Source organism: Macadamia integrifolia, chromosome 9 (genome assembly GCF_013358625.1).
Source record: "Macadamia integrifolia cultivar HAES 741 chromosome 9, SCU_Mint_v3, whole genome shotgun sequence".
Lineage (NCBI taxonomy): Eukaryota > Viridiplantae > Streptophyta > Magnoliopsida > Proteales > Proteaceae > Macadamia > Macadamia integrifolia.
Window position 1 is genome coordinate 35,960,743 of NC_056565.1, and position 26,851 is coordinate 35,987,593.

General features: G+C 39.0%; 1 protein-coding gene across 2 annotated transcripts in view; it reads right to left on the reverse strand.

The window, feature by feature from the left end:
• LOC122090090 (eEF1A lysine and N-terminal methyltransferase) overlaps positions 1–26,851 on the reverse strand; it is a 71,141-nt gene that overhangs the window by 34,371 nt on the left and 9,919 nt on the right. Inside the window, exons 2-10 of one of the 2 annotated variants that reach the window (XM_042659929.1) lie at positions 24,855–24,956; positions 24,697–24,763; positions 24,255–24,436; positions 21,247–21,507; positions 20,625–20,708; positions 20,472–20,519; positions 20,305–20,369; positions 18,389–18,437; positions 12,417–12,657 (exon numbers count right to left, since the gene is read on the reverse strand). In XM_042659929.1, the coding sequence (XP_042515863.1) occupies positions 12,417–12,657; positions 18,389–18,437; positions 20,305–20,369; positions 20,472–20,519; positions 20,625–20,708; positions 21,247–21,507; positions 24,255–24,436; positions 24,697–24,763; positions 24,855–24,956 (1,099 nt within the window). Of the gene's footprint in view, positions 1–12,377; positions 12,658–18,388; positions 18,438–20,304; positions 20,370–20,471; positions 20,520–20,624; positions 20,709–21,246; positions 21,508–24,254; positions 24,437–24,696; positions 24,764–24,854; positions 24,957–26,851 lie in introns of both variants that reach the window. The other variant, XM_042659928.1, reaches the window with a different exon arrangement.

A 26,851-nucleotide genomic window follows, 5' to 3' on the forward strand; every position in this document is an offset into this window, starting at 1 on the left:
TTTTTTTTTTTAAGAAAATTTAGTTCATTCAACTCTTGAAAATAATGTCATAACTATAATTACTAAATACATGATTTCAAATGAAACCCACATTTTTTCCCCAAAAAAGTGAGGGTTTCAAATTTTTTTTATTTCTTAGATCTACTCAAATATATTGGTCCACACTTTGTTGATTTTTTATATGTTCTTTAAAAACATTTAATCTACAACTTCTATAAAAAAATTTAATTTTTCTAAATAGTTTGTATTTTTATTTTTTTTATTTCGAAAATTAATTAAAAAATAAAAAAAATACTAAAAAAAAATACAAATTTTTTTATAAAATTCAGTTCATTTTAGTTTAAAAAAATATATATAATTTACTTGGCCAATGACCATGATGTAAAATTAGAATGCACAATTTTTTCCAAAAAAAGTGGTCACTCCTGAGCAGTACAGAAGATTCTACAATGAATGGGAGACCCACTGCCATAAGTATTTCGATTGGGGTAAATATTGTGCCTATATTCGACAAGTGCAGAATATCATCGTAGTTGCTCCTATCAAAGAAGAAGGTCCTAGCCAAAGATTTGAACCACCATGACACTCTTCAGGGCACTCATCACAGTGGCAATGGCAATGAGGAAAGAAAAAACTGTAAGAAACTCAAACCTCATCATTTTGAACATTTTCAACTCAATATATTTGTCTATCAATACGATACCCTCTACTTAAGTATTTATGCATCCTACATGTTATATATAGCTTTTTTTAACTGTATTTTTATGCAAAAGTGTATAAAAATGTGTTCCCTATCCATTTATGTGCGTATCTTTAGCGTATCTCCGATACGATACGATACCTTCCGATACGTATCTTAATTTTGACCGACCGATACGGCGACCGATACCGATACTTTAATCCTTGGTCTCTCCCTAATATTGGAGTGACGCGATTCTCGTTGCTGCCTTTATGATCAACTGAATGCCTTCTCAGGTTCATTCCTTTCGCCTCTGGATCTCCTCTAGGATTCCGCTACTTTTCTTGTTCCTCTCAAGGTATTCAGCGATGTCTGCTATGCTTCGTGATCATCATCTTCACGGAAAGTTTGATCCTCCTGGTCTCCCGTGCATTTTCTGGGGCATACTCCTACTCAGAAAGGCTATCAGTGTTTCCATCCTCCTACTTAGCATTCGTTTGGGACTATAGATGTCTTTAATGAATCTACATCATACTACACTGCAGCACCTCTTCAAGGGGAGTCTCCTTCCATTGTGGAAGATGTGCCACCTCTTGAACTTACTATCCTTGTTGGTATCCTGTTTCAGGTGGAGAGTGACACTCCTACTTCACCTCGGCCAGAGATACGTGTTTATAGTCACTGACAACAAACTCATACCACTACACACCACTATCTACCCTACAATGCCAGTTGTATCCTCTCGAGCCCGATCTTGTCCCCTTGAACCCAGGTAATTCTCCTTCTCCTTTTGTTGATTCGTCTTTTGAGTTGCCTATTGCTATTCGTAAAGGCACTAGGTCTTGTACTTTACATCCTATTATTAAAAATGTTTCTTATGACTCACTTTATCCTTCGTACTACAGTTTTGTGTCTTCTATATACTCTGTGTCCATTCCCCATACCTGGTAGGAAGCAAGTGCAGACTCACAATGGCAGACAGCTATGGTTGAAGAGATGCAGGCTCTACAAAAGAATAATACATGGGATCTAGTGTGTATTCCCTCACAGAAGAAAATAGTTGGTTATAAGTGAGTCCTCACAATGAAATAGAAGGGTGATGGTAAAGTGGGTCGGTGCAAGGTCAAACTTGTTGCGAAAGGTTTCACTCAAGCCTATGGGATTGACTACTAAGAGACATTTGCTCCAGTTGCTAAGATGAACACAATCCCTGTTATCTTAGCTTGTGCCGCCAACTTAGATTAGGATCTCTAGCAACTAGATGTGAAGAATGTATTTCTTCATGGGGAACTTGAGGAGAAAGTGTATATGGGTATTCCTCCTAGGTTCACTTGCTCCAAAACCCAAGGGAAGGTATTCAAGTTTAAGCATGCATTGTATGGGTTGAAGCAATCCCCTCGTGCTTGGTCCCGGCATTTCCACAAGGCTATGATTGCTAAATGCTACTTTCAAAGCAATGTCGACCACACTTTGTTCATCAAGAGATTTTGTGGTAAGAGTGCTATCCTGATAATCTATGTAGATGATATTTTTATTAGTGGTGATGATTTGGCAGAGATCTCTTGCCTCAATAGATACTTGGTTGAGAAATTCAAGGTCAAAGATCTAGGACAGCTTCGTTACTTCCTTGGCATAGAAGTTGTCAAGTCTTCTCGTGGGATCTACTTATCTCAACAGAAGTATGTGCTTGCCCTTCTTCTTTAAACAAGCATGTTGGGGTGTAAGCCAGTCGAAATTCCTATTGAAGCTAACAGTCACCTAAGTAGTAAGAAAGGTGACTCTGTGGATAAGGGGAGATATCAGGGATTAGGGGCCGCTTGATCTATCTTTCTCATACACGCCCTAACATAGCATATCTCGTCAGCCTGGTTAGTCAGTACATGCATGATCCCTACTCAACTCATTTGGAAGTTGTCTTGCATATTCATTGTTACTTGAAATCTACCCCAAGACGTGGCATCCTTTTTCTCCTCATGATCACCTGAGGGTAGAAGCCTTCACAATTGCTGATTGGGCAAATTCCCCTGATGATTGTAGGTCTACTACTAGTTATTGTACCTTTGTTGGTGGTAACCTTGTTACATGGCGAAGCAAGAAGCAAGAAGCAAGCAATGGTTGCCCGTTCAAGTGCTAAAGCAGAAATCTATGCTACAGCTCATGGCATTTGTGAGCTCCTATGGCTTCATGATCTTCTCACAGATTTGGTTGTCCCTGCTACCCTTCCTATGAAGCTCTTTTGTGATAGCAAATCTGCCATTAGTATTTGCTCACAACCTTGTCCAGCATGATCAAATGAAACATGAGGAGATCTATCAACACTTCATCAAGGAGAAGCTAGATATAGGTCTTATCATTGTGCCTTTTGTTCCCAGTAGTGAACAACTGGTAGATGTAGTTACCAAAGGTCTTAGTAGTAAGATGTTTCATCCTATTATGCAAGTTGGGCATATGTGATATCTATGCACCAGTTTGAGGTGGAGCGTTGTAATAATGGGTTTTAGGGAAAGTGTCAGATTCCAAATGGGCCATTAGGTCCTTAAGGGGTTTAATGATCCATGTAATATTCTAGAACTCTCTCTCCGTCATTATAAATAAAGAGGGTTGGTGTCATATTTGACATAAGTCATTACCCCATCCAACAAGATCATTTTTTCTAGGTCAACCTGAACTTATGGTTCAATATTGGTTCAAGTTCTACTTAAATTTATGTCACCAGTCAGTTATATGAATCATGGGCTTAGTATTTTGGGTTTTCTATGTAATGGACCAATTCTATAAGCCCCAATACGAGGGATTTGAGGTCTATGCGAAATTAGGTTTATAGTTTCTAATTTCTAGTAATTTCTATTGTCTGTTTTGGTCAAGTTTACAGCACATTATTGATGCAGAATTGAGGCTGAACCGGTTGAACCTTCGGGCAATCTCAACCGAGACGAACCGGATCTAATTTGATTTCTTTGGGATCAATAGAATATTTTAGGATTTATTTTATTTAGGAAATATTGAGTTATTTAATTTGGGAAGAGATGTAATCTTTTATTTTGGATAGTTGTTGGTCAATTAGGGAGTTACCAGTTTGAGTTTTATTCTGTTTCTAATTTCATTAGTTAGAACTTAAGAAGTAATTAGGAGTTGCTAATTTAGTTTTAGATTTTATTTAGGCAAGTTTTAAATTCAGTTTATTATATAAAGGCATGTAACCCAAGGTTTTGAGAATGAAATGAATTGAAGGTTTTAGTGCCGGGTATGGTGCAAGACGTGTGACCCCTTCCCCCCCCCCCCTTTGTGCTATTCTTCTCTTCTTCCCTGCAACTCTGAGTTATCTCAGAGATTTCTTCCCTTTCTTCCCTAAGCCCTCCATCAATTATATATGCATGTAAGGGCCTCACAGCCTAGAATCAACTTATGAGTGAGTGAAGATGGCTTTTACCCAATTGTTCTGTGGTGATTCAGGACTTGGTACCGTGATTCAGTTCCAGACCCTAGTGTGGTGATTCAGTAGGTTTGATTGGTGCCGATTCCAATCAAGGTAATGTCCTTTTTCTCCTTTACCTTTGTCCTTCTTCCCTTTCCTCTATTTGAACAAGGTCAGTTTTCTGATTTCCTCTTACTTGCACAGACAAGTTTCAGTTTCTGTTGATGTTATTCTGCTCACTAACTATTGTTGGCTTTCTTCTAAAGTATTAACCAGTTTTTCGAGTGCCGATATACCAGTAACTGAAGCCCATCGAACACAAGTTCTGTTCGCAGTTTTAGGCCTATGCCTAAGTTCTGCTACAACAGTACTTCTTCCCTGATTTCTATTCTCTCCTAGTTTTTTAATTGCTTTAGAACTTGCTATTTTCTGTCCAACTAAGTTTCCTAACCTGATCCCTTGTTTCTATTTCGGAACTTGACTAGCTATTTTGCTTTTAGTTACTATTTTCTAACAGTTACTAAATCTGGACATTCTATTTCAGCAACTTACTATTTTTCAAACTTCATCATAACTGGAGATATAACCCTCGGATTTGAATAAAATTTGGCTGTGTTGTTCCATACCCTTACTAGACCATTCAACCAAGGTTTGGGTCAGATCAGTTTAGTTTTGCTTCTAATAATTGGCTTCACCCAGTCTGAACTATTCTTCCTTGCATGTGATTCTAGATTCCTCTTGGTTTCTAATCCCAGGCTTCCCAGCAGAAGCCAGCCTTTATGTGATTGGGAAGCCATTATGGCATTACCTCCTACAGCATCAATATGAGAAACTTGGCTGGTACAATATATATATATACAAGGATTAAAGTATCGGTATCGGTCATCGTATCGGTCGGCCAAAATTAAGATACGTATCGGAGGGTATCGTATCGTATCGGAGATACGCTAAGATACGCTAAAGATATGCACATAAATAGATAGGAAACACTTTTTTATACATTTTTGTATAAAAAAATAGTTAAAAAAAGTTATATACAACATGTATTATATATTGGTGGTAACAGGGATTACAGCCTTCTGTTTAGGAGCCCTGCAAGAATTCTCGAGTTAAGAAGTCAGGTAAACTGTTAGTACTACCTTTAATAAATTCACTAAACACACGTAAAAGATTTACTTGAAAAGGAAGTGTTGTTTTCTTCTATCTTCTTCTGTAAGATCAGCGTCTCTATGTAAGTATACCACTACGTTCTATATTGTCCTTCATTTGTATTATGCTTGCAGTTAAGAAATTAAAAGAAGATATTGCTTGGATTGATAGTTTAATTGATCTTTCTTATGCATATTTAGATTTTTATATTTATTTATTTGCTGAAAATCCTGACCACTTCTCTAACCTTCATCGGTTATAAGTTCTTGAAATTCGACGGCTTTCTGAAAAGAAAAGAAAATTATATGATCTTATAGCTTCCCTCGCATAAACTCTAATCGGAGTGATCCTGGCAGTAAAAGGTATCAGAGCCAAGTTAGAACAGGTGCCAAAGTCGTAAGGACCATTAAGTTGGTAGTGTTTCACCTTTGTCTGATAGACCTACACCCAAGTCGTACTCAGCCGTGTTGCCGCAGATAGGCGTTGAAGGCGAATTAGTATTGACAGTAGGCGGGATTGACAGTAGGATATTGTGACTCGAGACCCTTATTGACTCGAACCTCTATAGCATGGCTTCATACTTTCGCTCCAGTTCCCGAAGGTCTTCCTCTTCTGAAGCTAGTACATCCGGCAGGACTCAAGATTCAGTCCATAATGTCAAAGAAGTGGTTTTTCGCAACCTAGAAGTTGCAATAAACAATTATACCATCCCTCGGATACCTGAATCTGAGGTATACCATAAAGGCACTTTCGCATTTCATAGTGACTATGTTATTAAGACATGCTAAAGCACCCATACTCTAGCTTCTGATCAAGAGCAAATCGAACTCTTAACCAGCTCTCAGATCCAGAGGCATAGAGAGCGTGGATTCAAGTTTATCCACATCGGCCTAGTTCAAGTGGCCCTCAAACCCTAACTCTTCCAGGGTTGAATAGTGCAGTATTTGCTGCCGTTAGAGATGCAAGAATGAATAATTTTAATTAATCTCTAATGGGTGTTGTTGAAACAAGTCTCTGTGAATGACCTGTCTATTTTCAAAGTAGACCTAATCTTTCTTTGTCTCTCACAGATCCAAACCTCTTAAAAAGTGATGTTATTACCCTTAAAACTTATGGATACGATATTCTTCCCGATACTCAGAATATTGCTATTATTTATCATGTCTATTATAAGGTAATGACCACTTGTGCCCCTAATGCTAAAGTTATAGATCCAAGGGGTCAAACCGTCTGTTTTCAGGCCAATTCTGACAGATCTCAAGTTTTTGTGCCTAGATGCATCAGATGGTCCGAAGTTCGTCTTCCTGACTCTTGGACCTTAACTTCTGTGGCTCAATCTCAGCCACCCCTAAGAACTACTCCATCATGCATCACTCAGCTTCCTTCTGGTGATGTTGAAATTACTTTTGATCGTAGATCTACTGAATCTAGATGATCTACTTCTTCTGTAATTTCTTCTCCTTTTGATTTTTCCCAGTTTCAAGCACCTTCTCGTGCTTCTACTCCTAGAATTCAGACTGAGAATTTTGATGAAATTATAAATCTTCCGGGTACAAATCGTACACCTTCTCAGGTTAATCAACCTGTCTATGGTCCTCTTCCAAGAGACCAGACCACTCTCAGGCTCAATATCAGCCTTTTCAAGCTCCTATTAATCAGGAAACTGGTTCTTCTTCTCCAACTCCTTCTGATATGCAAGGATCAGGTATAATGATGCTTCATATAGCAGAAGAACCCAAGTTCCAGATTAATAAACGATTCCTTATTCAAGAATATCGCTCCCCGAAGAATGAAGGAAAAAGAAAACTTTTTGAAGAACATTATCCTTCTAACTCGGATCGTCAGGAGCTTCACACCAAATGGGTTTCTCATATGGAAACTCATCAAATTAATCTTCCTTTTTCCTCATGGTTAAAGCTATATCTTCTTGAAAATCGATCCTCTAACACTCCCCAGGTTAGTGAGATTAGGAAGATAACCACCCCCTATGTCTCTCAGGAAGGAACAGAAATTGAAGCTGTTCATCCTCCCTTTCAAGCCTTAAAAGTAGGTGACCAAAAATCTGCAGTTCCGCTTAAAACTTCCAACCAAACTGCTAGACCTTTGACTGAAACTCAGCTTAGTCATGTTGTTGAACAAAACAACTATACTAACCTTTGTCTTCAGTCAATTGGCAACCAAACTGATCGTATCGAGACAATTGTAAATTCTTTACATCCACATACCCCATCCACGTCTCATACGACATCTAAGTTTGATTGGCCAACTTTTGCTTCTCAACCCAGAAGCACTCCTCCTAAAGAGTCTTCTTCTCAACTCAGAAGTAACCAGTCTGTCCTGTTTAAACCTCCTCCTGTCCTGACCATTCCTCCAAAAAAGAAAATTGAGTCTACCATTCTTGATGAAATTGTAACAAGACTCCAAAACCTTCAGGTCACAAAGGACAAACTTGAAGACAGTCAGGCTCTAACTCTTTCTCATGCTGATCTATCTGATTCTGAAATAGAATTTGCAGAGAAAGAATTCCAATCTATGCTTCCTAATCAGGATGCAGTTCCTGAGTCTCTTCCTCAGCTAAATCAAGTTATGGGAAGAACTCGCAAAGTTATGCCTACCGCTCAACAAATTATTATTATCCTCGACCTTCTCCTGCTGATTGTCAATTCGAACTCGAAGGTGACAATACCAATTTCCCGGTCGATGGTAATACTATTTTTTAGTGGAATATTGATGGTTTGTCTAAATATCAAATCATCAATGTTCTGAAACGGATGTTAATGTATGCTACTGCTGCAAAGCTCAATCATTCATCCGATTCAGATGTTGCTAAAATGATAGCAACTGGATTTTCCGACCAACTTCGTGGTTGGTGGGATTTTTATTTGTCTGAAGATGTTAGACAACAGATAATTGGTGCTACAACTAGTGTTCCGCAACAGCTAACTGAACAATTAGCTGACGGCAATTATGCCCAGCGAATTGTTTATGTTAATCAATAAGACGCGGTAAATACTTTGGTTTACACCATCACTCTTCATTTTGTTGGACCAGCTGAAATCCTAGTTGATCGAACAAGAGAACAATTAATGAATCTGCGATGTCCTACACTATCTCATTACAGATGGTATAGAGATGTCTTTTTTACTAAAGTCTTTTCCAGAGAAGATTGTAACAATTCCATATGGAAAGAAAAGTTTCTCTCTGGACTTCCTCCTTTATTTGCTCAAAAGGTAAGGTATCGACTGAAAGCAAAGCATAATGGCACTATTCCCTTTGAGCAATATTCCTATGGGGAATTAGCTGCTGAAATATGCAATGAAGGTCTTCAACTCTGCATAGACCTCAAATTAAAGAAACAATTGTCTAAAGAGAGACAAGCTGGTTTCCGTGAACTCGGAGATTTCTGTGAACAATTTGGATTTGAAAAGGTTCGTCCCTCAGGTCCAAAGAAACCTCATCGGAAACTCTCTAAGTTTTCTAAGCCTAAATACCAGGCAAAACCCTATAAGACTAAGCCTAAGCGCTTCTTCAAGAAACGCTTTGCTAAATCTCGTCCTCAAAATGCTTTTCCAACCAAACCCCCTGTTTGCTATAAATGTGGAAAAGTAGGACATTATAAGAATAACTGTCGAACTAAAGCACGAATCAATGCTTTAGAAATTGAAGATTCTCAGAAGCAAAATCTTGAAAGAGTCTTATTATATAGCTCTTCTGAACCTGAACCAGACTCTGAGTCCAACTCAGATCAAGATATTGCTCAACTAGAGTTTGACAGTGATTCCTCTGAGTCTAAAACCCAGACTCCTCACTGTAGTTGTGATCCTTTTCAGGCTATGCTTAAGGAAAATGGTTTGATGGTTCTTTCTTCTGAAGAATCATTTCTTCTTAAAACCATTGATCAAGTAACTGATCCTGCTACTAAGGCTCAACTCTTACAAGAGTATATAACCTTAGTAAACGATAATTCTAAGCCTAGCCTTGTTCCTGCTCAGTCCAAGGTTCAAGATTATAGTTTCAAAACTATAATCAATCGAGTAAAAGCTACATCTCTGGCTCGAAAACCTACCTTACAGGGACTCAGAAAGGACCTCAACGAAACTAAGACTGAAGTTCAGAATCTTAAGCAACGTATCCAGATTCTTGAACTTTACAATACTCAAAACTTTGAGCCACATGTCGAAGAAGAAGCTTCCTTTAAGGATCTACTAGCAGCTTAACCAGTCGCTAGTACCTCTGCATCTCCTGCTGCAGTTTCTTCTGAAGATGCTCAAGTTTTAAGTATCCAACAGGTTCAAACTCATCGATGGCATGTAATGATTGACATCGTTGTTAATCATGCGTTTAGCCTTAAGACTATCGCCTTAATCGATTCAGGCGCTGTTATTAACTGTATCAACGAAGGACTTGTACCTTCGAAATACTTTGAGAAGACCACTCAAAAACTGGTTACTGCTGATGGATATAGAATGGAGATTGGGTATAAACTCCCTTCTGCTTCTATCTGTTGTAATGGATATTGCCTGAAGACTCCTTTTATTATGGTAAAAGGACTTGCTCAATTCGTACTTCTAGGCACTCCATTTCTATCCCAGTTGTATCCTCTGCAAATTGATACTATTGGTCTTCACTCGGTGATTCAAAATCACCCTATTACTTTTCATTTCATCGAGCCTCCCAAGGTTCATACGGTGAATGAAATCAGGGCTCAAGTTCAGTCCAAAGAAAAGTTCATATGCTCTTTATCTTCTGCAATCCAACAAAAGAGCATACAGCAAAAAATTAATGATCCTAGTTTTCAAGTTAGAGTTAAAAGCTTTCAAGCTCAACTTGAAAAGGAAGTTTGTTCTGATATTCCTACGGCATTCTGGTCAAGGAAAACTCACCTTGTTACTCTTGAAACAAGTCAACAAACCTTATTAGGTGTTATCTTCGTACCGATACATACCGATACGTACCGATACATACCGAAATGTAAATTTCACTTCAATTTTGAATTTTTCATAGAGTATCAGTACGTATCGGTGCGTATCGGTGGTGTATCGGTGCGTATCAGTGTGTATCGTAGGATACGTATCGATACATAAGGGTTTTAAAATTTTCATGTATCGTATCGGTATGTATCGTGCCGATGCCTACCGATACAGATACGTATCGGCCGATACGGCACGATACGCACCGATACTTAAAACCATGTATATATATGATAGAAAAAAAGAACCAGATTCTTCAGCACTTCAAGTTAACCACAAAATGAGGCAAATTATTTTATTTTTTTGGGGGGGGGGTGAATGTGGGGTTGGGGGGGAGGTGGGGTACACAAAGATGCCACATGGGGTACAATTTTACAAAGTCAGGTAATTGTGATGCTACGAATAACTACCTTAAAACTTCCACAAACGCAATGCTTTCCAAATTCCAACACCTCAAGCATAATCACTTAGACAAAAATGTTCAGCCCAACTCGTGTAATTTAGACAGTGGGCCTTTTCACAGGGATTAAGCAGCTAGACAAAAGCAACAATATTGCTCTTTCACCCTCCACAAGGAATGCAGATCACTGTGGTCCTTCATGGAAACAAGGACAATCCTATTTTTTTATTTCTGGCCAAGTATGAGTACATGGCATACACCAATACTCTGAGACACTGCTATTTCATATATCCTTCTCATTTGAAAGGGGACAAAATAAAAGAATGAAGCAGAGCTGGAGGAGCGATGAAGAGGAACAAGGATTGTAGTCACACCAGTGGTTGGCTACAGGAGAAACAAATAATTTACACAAACCTGGATGTGTATGATTCTCAAATTCTTGGGTCTACCATGTTAGACACCACATATCTGTATAGGACAGGAAGACATCTTGAGCTTTATCTGAGAGTATGTACTTTGATCAGCCTTAATTTGATCTTTTATCAGCTTGAGATAGTTTCATTAATGAATTGCCCACAGCCAATCCAGATTGATCTGAGCTCAACATTGTTTGTCAATCTGCTGTATTACAAACAAAACACACCTCTCTTCCCATGTCCATAAAAACAAAACCCTGTGTTTTAGTTTCCTTTGAGATTTGAGGCCATTAAAAGATAGTTTGCTTTCCAGATTGGTTTAGGATAAGAGACAGCGCCCATCCTATCTTGTTGACCAGTTCTCAACATTGATCCTCGATCTGTTTTTTTAACAACAAAACACACATTTCAGCCTATGTTCCTAGATCATAGATCTGATGTTATTCAATTTCCTTTGAGTTCGATTTGAGGTTGTCATCTGTTAGTATCCTCTCCATATAGTTTAAGAACAGACAGAAGGTGTCTGTCCTATCTGATTGAGAACCAATTAGTCGAATATCAAATTTCTTTCACCTTCTGGATGGAATAGAAAAATCTCCGACAGAAGGTGTCTGTCCTATCTGATTGAGAACCAATTAGTCGAATATCAAATTTCGTTCACCTTCTGGATGGAATAGAAAAATCTCCGACAGAAGGCGTCTGTCCTATCTGATTGAGAACCAATTAGTCGAATATCAAATTTCTTTCAACTTCTGGATGGAATAGAAAAATCTCCTCCTTCGATACTTTTACTTCAGTCAAGTGTTCAACCACTTGTTTTAGATTTCATCCCCATTGATAAGGCCCATCTCCTATAATAAGACGGATGAAAAGCATCATCTGATTGCTACACTGTGGTACTCCTCGGTGATCCCATATGTGCAAATGCAATTAAAATGGAAGCTATTCCCAGCCAAGACTTAATACATTTGGGAACAGCCCAGCTGCATACCACCCTTGAAGCCTTCAATAAGTAGTGAAGTACAGAAGAGCTACATCAGCATGTATAGACAGCATCATGGAAATTTTTCCAGGATGTTGGATAGAGGAAACAGACACAAATCCAAACGTTGGGTAGAGGAACGTAGTAATCCTATCAAAACAAAGGGAGTTCCTCTTCAATTTCATTAATATCTGAGACTGAGAGAATGTTGGGTAAGTCTGGGCAAGATTGAACTTCCAAAATTTATAATCTTCACAAAATATTGCATCAAAATAAACAGTGACTAAGTCACTAGAGTCCAAAAATATGTAGACCAGAGTGTAAATAATACCACCAGAAATATGTAGACCGTAGTGTAAATAATACCATCAGTTAATGACTGGAGAGAATCGTTTCTTCTCTTGCTTCCTTTCTTCTTGGATTTGGACAAGGATCTGGCTTTCTTCAGCTCTGTTTCCGCAAGTATTTTCTCAGGGCATCCTTCTGTAATTACTAAAGCTTCCGATTGCACCAAACCCAGGCTTCTTTCAAAAATAAGACGACGGAACATCAAATCTTTCGATGAAAAAAGGCCACTGCCATCTGCATTGACATTTTCATATATCACATCTTCAACAATTATGGGTCCAGTCAGGGCTGATGTGACCTACAATAACATTAGAGGCAAGCAAGTGAAGAACCGTAATAAAAAAGAACACTAACTATGATTGACTAATTGTCAATGGCGCTCTATTCAAGGCTCAAGAGAAGGTATCACAAACCCTAACAACAGAAGGTGATATTAGAAAAAAAAAGAGAATGAGTGTTGCATACATAAGTAGACAAAGACCATAATAAAAGCAAAAAACAGAAAAGTTCAAGAACAAGACTGGCAAACAGATCTCAATGGGTATCCATGTGGTCGTCAGTTTTGTAATTGTGCCAACAACATAGTTGACATTGTCCAGCATGATTTTCAATTGGGCAAGTTCTTTTCTGAACATATGGTGTATTTTTGGGGAACATCCTGTCAGGTAACCAACTTTAAGAACTGATATCAATGACTAGGGGCTGCAGCCTTCTGCTAATTCCTTCAAGATCATTCTGACTACCATGAACACAGCACAGACAGACAGGTGCAAAGATTTGAAGGGTCTGGTGATTTCTCAATCAAGTCTTTTTATGCCCTGGGTGCTCGCTTCATCTGCTTCCTCCTTGCTAGAGTTCCATGAAAGATTTGATTCGATGGGTTGCTACCCCAGACATTCTGTTGGCTATAAACTACCTCTATCAAGGGACTGTATCCTTAGAATAAGTGGGTGAGTTGTGTATTATGGGGAACATCTTGTCTGGTCCACTTTAAGAAGACATGTCATCCTATCTGGACTAAACAACTTATTCAGTAATTTGGACAAAATTATGTAAAAATCAACTTTGAGAATTGCAAGCTGGAACAAAATCAAATAATTTCGGTGAATCTGAAATGAAATTGGAACATACTAACATACATGAAATTTTTCATTCTCTAAGTGCTCATTATCAACAGCCATCCACATCAAGTTGATGCACACAGCTTTTACATCAAGTTAATATATATAGGAGAAAAGAATGCTACCTGGTTGTGCATTCCTGTGCCCAGACACAGGCAGCAAAATGACCACCCCGCCCCCTCATGTTTGATGCCTCAATGCACACTCCCAAGTAAATATAAATAAATAAAAATATACATATATATATATCATGTATCATGCACAACGATGACAAAATTTGTGGAATATATGCAATGCCATTGTACTTTTTATATAAAGAAAATGGAGCAGAAGAAGCAGAAACAAACAAAACAGCATTCATTCTTTTATTAATGTCACCATGATTATTAGGTTAATAATCATAAGTTCATAACCATCAACAGTACCCCCCCAGAACTAATCATCATAACCATCAATAGGATCAAACTTCACAGACAGACTTTAAGTGAGTATAAATAAAAAGGAAAACAACACTACAAGTAAGGCAACCACTGGTTCCACAACCCTAGCTCTGGGTTGCTATGGGTCCACCAAAGCAATAAAAATCCATTTATAAGGAAGCAGTAGCAATTCTGTAATTATTTTGAAGTTCAGGAAACTTGAAATAAAGGAAAACAGTAATAAGGACTAATGGTAATTAAAGTTGAAAAGGAGGGGTGTTCTGGAATTTCCGACGAAAAAATGGACTAATAAAATCCAACTTAATAAAGGAGGGCTTAATCGTAAATAACAGGAAATATGTTTTTAATAGCAAATAGAAGAAGAGATCTTCTTCCTCACAATAAAAGCAGCAAGCTGGTGGTATGGTAAGTCTACTGACTTGCAGGTGAGAAAACTCTCTCATATAGGGTTCAACCAATCTGCAATTTAGGGGTAAGTTCCTTTGAGCCCTAACATTAGCTTCCAATAGCAGTCAAGGCTCTGTTTGGTAACAACTCTGCTCTGCGGGATTGATCCTGAGGTAGAAGTGTTCTTCCGGATCCTCCTCCATGAGAGTGATCTATGGGAGTAGAGTGACATTTGGTAAAAGAGTGTAAGAAGGGATGGAACAGAAAAAGAACAAAAACAACGTTTGGAAGGCACTTTACAGAATCACTCCTGGGCCAGTACACCCAATAAAATCAGACCAGTCAATCACCAATAAGAGAAAGAAAGGGAAAGGTATACCTGCTAGTGCTACTACGCCGAAACTGAAACCCAAACAGAGTTACAATGGAGAACAGAGATATAGGAAAGGAGCTGGTAATTAGAAATGCAATTTGGTTGTATGAACTAGCAGAATTCAGAGCCAGAATTAGGGCATAATGGGAGAAAAACCTGTAACTAAAAAATCACTTACCAGATGACTCTGAGATTTGGATCGATTGACCCTTTCTGTTAGGTCTATCAAAAGTCCAAGTATGAGAGAATTCTCTCAAATTTTGAGGGTGCAAAGGACCCAAGTAATGGTCTCAGGCAGAACTGAGGAAGGACTTATCAGATGTTGTAACGGTGCAGTAAACTTCAGTTTATAGCTAGAAATAAGGAAGAGACTAACTGAAGCCCAACCCCAAACTTAGAAGACAAATAATGTTCTGTTTAGAGAAATATGGAAGACATAACCAGGCTGAAAATAGTCTTGAAACAGAGAATCCCCAGTAGCAAGGAGACTAGGAGCAAGAAACAAGAAAAACCCTAAACCGTAAATTGAAAAGCAGTTAACTGCATCGAGAGACCAAATACAGTCAGAGATAATTTCAGTGCATCCGAGGCAAAGATATCTGGTGAGTAAAAGAAGCCAATTGGTGAGGAACTCAGCCAAAATTTACAGTTCCGTAGTCTGATAGCTCAGAAGAAAAGAATCATGTGCCGGAGAACCTTTCACCTCTGTCTCTTTGTGCTGAGTCAGCTTGGGAGTAGGATGGAAGATAGAATCATTCAACTCTAAGGTGGAGACAGAAACAAAGAGAGTAGGAGGGGGTGAGAGAGAAAGATATAAAAAAGATTTTAAGGGTTAAGGAAGATGAGAGAGATTGGAGAGGGATATTACAGAGAGAGAGAGGGATGACATTTGTGAAAGTTGCTAGGTGTTAGTTATGGTCCTTGTCTATTAGTTGTGATTTTTGTTTATTAGTTATAGTTACTGTTCTTTGTTATTGTCCATTGTCTTTTCTTAGTAAGGGCTTGGGTGTAATAACATAAGTCAGAGCTGTCCTCAACTTGTAATTATGGATTCTTATCATTATAGATATATCACTAGCCTACAATGGGAGAAACTAACAAGTCTATTGTGAGCTAGTTTTCTCCCTACTTTCTCTCCTCTCTTTTCTCTCATGTCTCTCTCTTCTCCTTCTCTTCTTCGTCTACACGATCTTGGTTGTTGAGCTCTGATTCTGTAACATGGTATCAAAGCCATGAAGAAGAAGAAGAGGGGGAAACTCTTCTTGGTTTCTGATTTTCTTCTGCTCACCGATGCCTTCTTTTATAGTTTTGTTCCTACTAAAACCCTGGTTTTGAGAGCAATCAGATCAAGATTGCCTCCTGCGGTTTGTTCTCTCATGGCAGAACAGTTATTCTCCCTGCAATTCTGTCCTGTCTGTTCTGTTGATCAGCAGTTTCTGTTTCTGAAATGTTCTGGCCTTTGCTCTGTTCCTGGTTATGTTGCTGATTATATTTGCACATTATTAGCTTGATTCATCTCTTCTTGGTGCTGGATACTTGTCTCTGTTACTGCCCCGTGGTTTTCTAAGTAATTGTTGATTCAATATATTGACGCTTCTGAGCTATGACCATCATCTATGGCTTGTGGATGACGGTATGATGTGCAAATGGGATATTGCTCCTTGTTTCTTGGTCATCAGATCCGTTTTTCTAAAGTTCTTGGTAACCTACCCATTCGGTGAATGTGTCATGTATTACATATCAGCTGTTGGATCATCTTCCAGTTTTTGCAGTTCTGTTTGGTATGCTCCCCTCCATTATTTGTCCACTTGTAGTGCTACACATGAGGGGGAGATTGGAAATTATTATCATCCCCTCATGTCATCAGCATACTTTTATCTACTTATTTGAATATTATTATTAGCTGTTCATGTCAGCAACACGTTTTTTTTTTTTTTTTTTTTTTGGTTACTTGTGGTTTGTAGCAACAATATTGTTATAATGGTTCCCAGCTACCTTCTGCTGCTATTTGTGGTTCACATCTACCTTATGCTGTCACTTGCAGTTCGCAGCTACCTTAAGTAGTTACTTAAGGTTTGCAGCTACTTTAGGCTGTTATTTCTGGTTCAAAGCAATCTATGCTGCTCTTTTATTTGTCTTCTTTGTGAAGATTACCACTTGCCTTCCTTGAGAAGGTCGGTGTTGATGTCGCTGCTTGCGGTTGGCATTCTCTGCCACTTATTTTGTTTGATGTTGTCTGGGACTCTCAATTATTAGACACGAAGTTTTTTCTCTACTGTAGCTGCCAGTGATTGGTGTGCTTATGAATGGTGCTAAGACTGGAAGATGTTTTTCCAGCGGTTTTGTTGTTGCTGACCACTGGCTTCTATGGCTGTCTCTTCAAGTTGAGTTCTATTGGTTGTGTATGTCCCTCTCGTTCCAAGCTAGAGCCTGGAATATATATATGCCCCAGCTTGAGGGGGAGTGTTAAAAGTTGCAAGTATTAGTCACGGTCCTTGTCTATTAGTTATGCTTTTTGTTTATCAGTTACAGCTATTGTTTCTTTGTTATTGTCTATTGTCTTTTCTTAGAAAGGGCTTCTGCGTAATGACATAAGTCAGTCATCCTCAACTTGTAATTACGGATTTGTATTATTATAAATATATCATTAGCCACGGTAAGAGAATCTAACAAGACAACTGTGAGCCAGCCTTCTCCCTACATTCTCTCACATCTCACTTCTCCTCTTGTTCTATTTCTTCTCTTCTTCTTCTTCTCGTACATGATCTTGGTAGTTAAGCTCTGATTCTGTAACACCATTATCGTACCTGTGTTTCTTTCTGAGGAGGCAGGGCAAGGGCTCACGTTCGGGCTCGGGGTCGATTTGTGTGTTTTTGTAATTGTGTTCTGGAGTGTGAAGAGCAACTTTTTTTTCTTGAATTCTTGCTCTCAGAACTGCATATGGATCATGCGGGAGCATAAAATCAACCCAGAATCTCCAAATACAATTCCGCTTCCAAACTGCTCCCAGTCACTAGAATCAATCCTGTGGAGTGCAACAAAACGGAGCCCAAATCATCACCTAAACAAAAAACATTTAGTCTCTGAAATCAGATCAGGCGGGCATCACAGTTGTAGGTTCCTACAAAAGGTCGGAACTCACTAACGTGGGAGTGACGCCAAACCTTCCAATTTAGATTCCCCCCTCAGGTAAGGAATATATATAAAATTTAAGAATGAAAGGAAGAGATTTGATAGGAACCGCTCAATCCTATTTAGACTATGGGTACTGTACATAAAAGAGAAGAACCCACACAGCCAGGGAACACAGCCAACTAAGGAAAAAGAAACATGGAAAATTAAACAAAAGCAAGAAAATAGGAAGGAAGAAAAGAGAAATAGGGGACTGTTTAACCTGAGAAGGGAAGATCAGAGGAAGACAGAACCAGTCGCACACAGCAGCACTTCACATCATACATAACCAAAAAATTCCATTCAATGTTCAACTGTTTTCCATCTTGACCGATGTCTTACATATACTCATAAACAAAAATTGACTCCAATAAGAAAACTACCTCAGACGAGGAAAATACTCAAGGACTCTACTGTGTATCTAACCCCATTATAAATAAAATAAAAAATGCAACTTAAAAAATAACCATACCAACACCTATCGGACCAGAATCTCAATAGTGCTACTGCACCAATATGTCTAAGGGGTTGTCTAACCTGCTGAACAATGCTTCGTTGCTTGACACCATCATTGGCCATCATAAACCTGCACAGAGAAGTTCAAAAGTGTAAAGTGACTAAAGCAAAAAGACTGAGAAACTATAAATTTCAGCATGAACAGATGGAGTTGCTTGGAAGTATTGTATCTTGAGAATTGAATTCAACATCCCATTGGAATTTTTATTCTTTCAAAGAATTCAAAACGACCTAATTTTCTAGGACCAGATAAAATGTTACAATTTGCACTCATTCAGGGTTTGAAACAGGTGCAATCATGTATGTTTGAGGAATATCTTCACCTAATCCATGCATTCAGTTTCTGGCAATGAATAAAGAACTCATTTATGAAGAGAATGTCGACATAAAGGTTAAAAATTGGCTTCAATATATATATATATATATATATAAATATGCACACATATATCTCAATGCAGATCACAGGATATTTGAAATCATAGAGAACAAGCATTCAGGGACCAGAGTAACTTTCTGGGCTGCTGAATTAGAACAGTCCAAAGATTATAATGCATGACATATATGTAGGAACTGGATAGATTATATATATATATATATATATTAACCTATATATAGAATGAATCCCTATTACCACTGTCCTAAAATCCCTTTGTTGCCACATCCTGGGGTTGAATTTTCCCTTCACCTGGGGGGTTGGGTTCGGGGGGATAAAGGGATAGCGGGTTTCCTACAACTTTTTTATTTATTAAAACATATATATTTCTTATTCCCAACTATTATCTACATTCTACAATCTACACAATTCCCAAGTGTCAGCATATCAAGCTTAATTCTTTCCGTAAAAGAGACTACATTATAAAAATAAATAAATAAATAAATAAAAACCCCAATTGTTCAAGGATATGTCTCTCAATGCCTGAAAATAGAATCTGCGGATATACCAGCATTTTAAATTTGTCTAGGTAAGTGTGACACTTCTCTCCATGCCTGAAATCAACACCAAGTTACATACTACAACAAAATAACAAACTTAGCATATTCCCAACTTAATGGAGTCGGCTACATGGATCCAAACAAAACACTGTAGGAAAACTGAGATCTAAACATAAAAAAGGGGAAGAACAGATGACAAATGAAAAGCGAACAATGACAAACGAAAGATGAAAGATAAAAGATTATAGGTGAAAGTAAGAGGAAAGAGGCAAGTTGTTCTAGTTCAATGCGGTCGCTTACCCATCAAAAGAAAAATGGTTGTTTTATGATAAAATATTAAAATGAGCTTTCACTGTGTGTCCTGATCTGCATGCTTTCTTTCTATATATAAAAAATTAATGGAACGAGTTATTGGATTGTGTTTTAGCCATAGCTGTCAAGACGTCACCTACATGCCTTGTTGGTGCCGCCTTAATTTTTTATTCCCCTCATCCAAAGCCTAGGGTTGCCTAAACGCCTGATGACTATGGTTTGGGCCTTTGGGGATTCGATTCCTTTAGGAGATGTAATCCTTCTTATTCTTTTCTTTGTTGTTCTATGTCTTCTTGTTTTTGGGTGGAGCCAGGCTCCTTATGTATCCTTCATTTTTTATCCCTGTGATAAAATTGTTGTTTGTCAAAGAAACAGTATCAATGTATCCTTCCGAATGTTCGCACAGTCCCCAATGTTTCAGTTTTAAAAAAATTTCTATGAAGTTTCCAGAGTCTCAGTGAGTTATTTTCATTGCCACGGGGTCCGAACATACAACAAGACCAGCATTTAAAGCTTCGACTTAATGAGTGGCTCAACAAGATGAAAGTGCAGAGACACATCCATGAAGACATCCAAACACCAAGGGCTCCATACATTCTGAAATTCATGCAGTGAGTAGAATGCCTCAAATATGTCGTAGAATACAATGCATTAAAGGGAATATTAAGATTGAAGGCAGAAGGAATACATACGGGATTTGAGCTCCATTGTCATTTTTCGCAGGAGCCAAGCTTTTAACCAATGGTGACAGATCTTTCTGAAAAAGAAACCAACCTCAAGAAATCAGAAGAACTTAATCAGCATTGCAATGGTGTGAGACATACGCTTGGCCTATGTATTATGCTGAAGAAAAGGTTACCTGGATATCATCCATGCTGGCATGGCTGTGACTGGCATCTAACAAAACCTTGAGCCAAAAAATAAATAAATAAATAAAAACCAATTAAAAGGAAACAAACCAAAATATCATAACAATGATGTCCTCAAGATGATTAAGCTGTATAAGAGGTACCATGATTAGACGTGCAGCTTTTGAGCTCTCAACAACCATCCACTGTCCTTCTTCCGAAGAGAAGAGCCAATCACGAGCTCGTGTCTGCAATCTAATAACTATGTATCAAGTGGAAAACTACAAGCAAATGAATCATAAGAAAAATAATTAACCACTAAAAACTACAGAAACAATATTCATACAAAAAAACTAAATAAACAAAAAAATAAAACACAAGGTCAATGATTCTAAACAAAGGATAACAGCAGGCCACCACCATGTCAAAATGGATTGTTGACAGAGCAGCATCAATAAAATTATCAAACACAACCATTCAGTCTCAAGGACAGTACATGTTTTCCAACTCCTAAGAAAAAAAAAAGGAATGATGACAAGAAATTTTACTCTATTTTTATGCTAGCAATGCTTGCCTTGACCGATTTAATAGAATTCTTAAAACAGACTGCTCATTATAGGGTTCTGCAATCCAAGAAAATCATCGAGAAAAAAGACCCAAATCCTCCAGTTAAGATATTTCCTCAGTAGTGGTAATCACCAACGTAAACTACATTGCGCATGCTTGGGGGTTGGGGGGAAGCACGAGATTCCCATTAAAGCAAACAAAAAATAAATAAATACTAACCTTAGGCACAAGGAAAACCCCACAATGATATAAGAATGGTTCAGGCAGTTGCTGGGCATCCAAAAAGACAACTTTGTAGCTGAAACGGGAAACCCCAACTCCACCCAAAGTAAGCTGCAATCTTCGACCTGGTATAAGTTCCTTCAGATCACCTTTAGCTCCAAGCTGCAGGTCTTCAAGAGAATATAAAATATCAACACCTGTGGAGCATTCACTGCGTACTTTGTTCTCATTTTCAAGAGCTTCCAGAAGACCACAGCCCTGCACCAACACGCACATAAAAGTGTCCACACCGGTCAGTGCAGCTCTCTATATTATTAGTGATATATGATAAACACATAACATGAATAAGTATACTATTGATAAATCTACACATTCAACTCCACACAGTGTAGGCACCTGGCAGCATGGGTGGGTAATTGAAGCTTAACCCAAGGCCCATAAGGGTAAATTCAAGCTCATCCAAACCTGACCTCAAGATTTAGCTTTGTCCGGTCCAAGCTTATGCTCAGGTTGGGTGGGATTCCCAATTTTTTGGCTTTATGGTAGCCTAGGCACTTGACTTTAGCTGCAGAACCCAAGTTTCTGTGTGGTAGCCTAGGGCTAATTCTATGCATAGGCAGTTCAGGTCAACTAAGGGACATCAGGGGAGGCAGCAGACGAGGCACATGCTTTTGTGGGATGACCGAAAGTCTTGCATATGGTGCAAAGAGGAGGAGCCCATTCGTATACCACTATTTGTTCAAAGGAGAAGCCATTTTCATCCACTATAGAGACAAAGGACGGGAGCATATCTGATGGGGACATCCACGTATACCAGCGGCGTAGGCACAAGACCCATCCACGTGTGCAATCTATTTGGATGGAGGAAAGTCTCACAGAGGAAAATTAGAAGAAAGAAGAAAGAAGAAGGAAAGAGAAGGAGTCGAACCAGCCTTCCCAGCGCAGGGTTCGATCCTCTCTCCTCCCCAATTGGTCAATCTTTGTGGCCCCCACCAAATATCTTTTTGTTATTTTAGTAGTCTATTTCATAGTATCTTGTTTATTTAGGTATTTGAATTAAATAGGAAACTATCTTATTTCCTATTTGTTTTTTTTCTGGAAACTTCTCTATTCTGAAATTATGTTTCTAGGATTAACCTTTTCTTTTTCTTAGTAACTATTTCACTATTTATGTAAGGCCATTGGCCACGATGGGAATCAATGAATGCATGAAGAATATTGAAGGAAAAGAACTCCCCAAACCCCACCAACGATTTCTCTCTCTCGCTGCCCTCTCCCTTTTCTCGCCTCTCACCCTCGCTGCTCTTCTCTTTCTCGCCTTTCTGTCATCTCGTCTCTCTCCTTTTCACTCTCTGTCCCTCTCGGTACTACTGTACTGCTGCAACCTTTAGTCACAACAGATTGAACATTACCTTAGTCATATATCTCCACTGGGCTGCTGCTGAGCACTACATCATCAAGCTGGAATTTTCTCCTTCATCAAATAAGGTGGACTGCACCTCTGTTTTGGAGGACTTCGGCTTCTCCTTTTCTCCTCAGATCGGGACAGCAAGAAGGTAAGTATACACCCCTATTCCACCTCCATTGACTGCTTATTATCCCCCATTATTCCCCCCACTGAAATCTGAATATTCTCTGTTTTCAAGCCATTATTGTTTATCTGTTATCCTTTGAAATACTCTGCTGAATCTACAATCTATTGCTGCTGTTCACCTATTTAATTTTCTGCGCTTAAGAATTCTGTTAATCTCTTTAGTAGTTGAATGATTTGAGGAAGAGCATGATACCGACTCTTTGAACTCTTGAACTGATTTGTGCCTAACTACATTATGTTGCCATGTTCCCTTTCCCATGTTTCCCGCTTGAGGTTTATGTGGTTTAATTGCTTGTCCGCCTAGGTTAATATTGGCTGTTGTTGCATTGCTTACTATTTCAATTACATATGCATGTTGGTCATTGTATTGTGCTGCACCACCAATCTCAATCCCAATCCCAACCTAGGTCCTAGTGAGTCAATACTGTCCACTTGGACAGCACTTGTAGGAAGTCCTGTTTGTCTAGATTCCCCTCCTACATCAATATCGTTGGCAGTAACTTTGATGCAAATTCTTGCAAAGGCGAGCCTTCCAAAGGTTCAGTTCGCTGATCCAAGAAGAGGGGCTTCCCTATGATGGAGCCAACAATACTCAGGCCTTTGGGGCACCAAAAGTGGAAGGGGAGATTTGGGAGAGCTACCCAGATGGGGATAGTTTTTAGGTCCAATTTGCTGAGGGAAGTGTACTGATCGGAGAAATTGAAAATAAATATCCTGTTGTCAAGGAGATAGGTGGACATCGTGCCAAGCAGCCTCCATTGCTTAGAAAGGGAGTTCACAATGGTGAAGGGAGGATGACTTCCAAGGAAGTCTCCGGTAAAGCAGCTACGCCCCATTTATGGATTTCAGTCTCAAGAAGATCCGAAGGACAAAGGTCAATCTTCCTGTCATTTAGGATGGTGGGGGGAATGAAGGAAAAAGGATGACCAGCCCTGGATGGGAGAGGGGTAGATTTGGTGACAGAGGCCCAAGGTCAATGTGGAGGGAGAAGGAGGGTTTGGAAATAGATATAGGCGGTGAAGTACCAGTGCTGGGAAGTGCCGGGGAAGGGTCAAGCATGGAGAAGGAGGGGTCAGGGCGCCATCTTTATTGAGTTTTCCTCTAGATCTCTATAGTTCAACCTATGCTTTCTTAACAAGACCCTTCTTTCATCCTTAATTCTTCAATGAGAAACTCTAAATATCCAGAGGAAGTGTGTTGAAATAATGACTTAAGGAGATCACCATAGATATTTATTTTTGGGATGCACAGTCCATAGCCAAAGCCCCAATAATGCAGCCAAATCTGGTTTTTTCCAGGTTGGGCTATGGTAAAGTTGGATAAAAACGGCCTAGTGCCCACACATAGCCACTTATTTTGATGAATAGGATTCCTGCTCATTACCAAAAGCATGAGGACCAGCTTTCTATACCTGGTTCTTATTATAATCAAGAGAACGTTGATCAAATGAACATGCGATCTGATGCACCACAGAAGACCTCTGCTTTTCAATAACCACCATAAAGGTCAGAAGGCTGGGCTTGTTAGATGGCTTCTGCGGAATGGCATGAAGACCTGTTTTCCACCCAAACCTGAACTTTGGGAAAAGCAAACCTGTAAAAAGGTCATAAGAAGGCAAAAGTATGTTCTTAGGTACAAAGATAAAGCAAGGTTTATTAATTGTCAAATGGATACTTTGGCAACTAAAAAAAATTGAATAATCCACCACTCCGTCTTAAAAAAAAAAATCATGAACTAAAAGAAGATTAGAGAATATTACTACTTCAACGGAAAGCAGAATAAAAAGGATAAGCATCAAATGTAAAGAGGACTGTTGGATTTCATTGCTCATATAAAGGTGAGATAGGGCATACCTAAAACATGAGATTCCGCCAAGGTGAGACAAATAAACTTCCCACCTGACTTCAGAACTCTCTTCACCTGCGAAAAATGAAACCCACTGATGTAAATCCAAAATAGACAGTTGGATGTAAATGCAAGGAATCAAATTCAAGATTCAAGTCCAAGGCACCTCCGACAAATATTGACTCCCCAACTTAGGGCCAAGCTCCGGCTCCATCAATGCATCTAGTCCCCCCTTATCAACAACAGCATCAAAGCTCTCATCCATGAACTGGTAAAGTAAAGAGGTTAGGACTTAGAAAAATGACACAGACAAAACCATAACCAAATGTGATAAAGAGGGGCTGATGTGGAGTACATTAAGAGGCTAACAATGAACAGTATCCAATAAAATATCAAAAAAGAGAATGGGGCTTTCCACCCCCACCTGCCCCCCCCCACCCCCACCCCCACCCCCACCACCACCACCACCAAAATAAAAAAGAGAGAAAATATGGGAAGTCAACGGGGACTTCTTAATATGAAACCACACTAATTAAATGACCAAAGCAATAGGAGGAAGGGAATGGAAGGGGGTGGGAAATCATCCTGATTAGTCATGAGTCATATTTGTGCTAAACTAATTAACTTAAAAGTCAAAGAGACATCATGAAATGGAGCCATATAGTAGAGAATACATGTACCAGCTGACAGCTGTATTGTGTCCCACTCTCATAGACTCGAAATGGTCACTTGTCAATAACTTGTCCTTATAAGCACACTGAAAGAAAAGGGAAATTTTAATGGGGAGTTGGGCACGTTAGGACCATGTAAATTGGTGACAGATTAAAAGTGCCTCCCACATGAAAGAATTATCTCACCAATAAAAGAGAGGGTGCCTAGGCAAGACCAAGCCTCCCAAATCAAGCTCCATATATGAGGAAAATATTCCCCATTCCTAATGCTGATTCCAGTTCCAGGTAGCTAAGTAGCTTCTACCTCTCTTCCAACTAACACCCAATACAATCTACCTTTCAACCTCAAAAGGTATGAATCCATTGAACCTCTCTAACCATTTGAAATGTATTTCCAAATGTGCACATCTAGGGTAGCAATTTCTCCAACCCCAAAGAAGAACTTCCCTACTTCTAAGAAAACACCTCCTCATGCAATCTGAGGGTTCAAAAACCCTGGTTCGGATAGCTTATGGGCCCACCCAGATAATCAACGATGCAAAAGATAAAAGTACTAGCAATTTGGTGAACAAACAGAATTTTAAAGGGGTTATTTGGTAGACAAGGGTGGACAGGATACAAAAAGAATTAGCATTGAAAGAGTGAGGGCATAACTAAAGGAGAGGAGTGGGATTAATAGAAATGGGGAAGGGCATTTTGGAAAAGAAGAAAAAACGGTGCCATATAAAATAAGGCACCATGTCGTCTTCTTCTACCTTACAATAGAAATAACAGAACCAACAGAAGACCTATAATGGTTTGAGTGATAGAACTCACTCAACTCACCTCCATTCAACCTGAAATTTCAATGGTGGCTCCTAACTCACTGAGCTATGAAATCAACCAAACAAGTGAACAAATCCGAAGTCCAGCTGTTGATAAGGAACCTCTGAAATCAGGCCAGGTGGTAGTTCTCAGGGCTGATTTTGAGTTCAAGTTGTAACACTCGATTCAGATGAGATTTCCAGCAAGGGATTTGCATGTAGGATCGCCAAGGGTGAGGGTGATGAATAATCTCCCAAAGTTATAGATAAGAGAAAGAAGGGGGTGAAGGAGACCGAAGTCCAGGTATGACGGACTGAGGGTTAACTCCGGAACAGGGTGCTGGGTATAAGGGTTAGGGAACTCCAAGAGAAAAGGAAATAAGAGGAATGGGAGAAATAAGGAAGGAGTGCCTCTGGGAAGAGAGGAAGCATAACTAAATGGAAGAGAGCTGATTTGAGGGAGAAGAAGAGAGCAAAGGAGGAAGAGGAGGGGACAGCAGCCAACAAGCTGCCCAGGCCATGCAGGCACACTCAAAGCAAAAACTCAAATATTCATTCCATTTTTCTGTCCATTACATTGAATTGAAAATATATATATATATATATAGTTTGATAGATAGATAGATATAGATATATAAAAGAAAAAGACTCCTACAGAAAGTAAATAGAATTAGAAAGCAAAATGGACT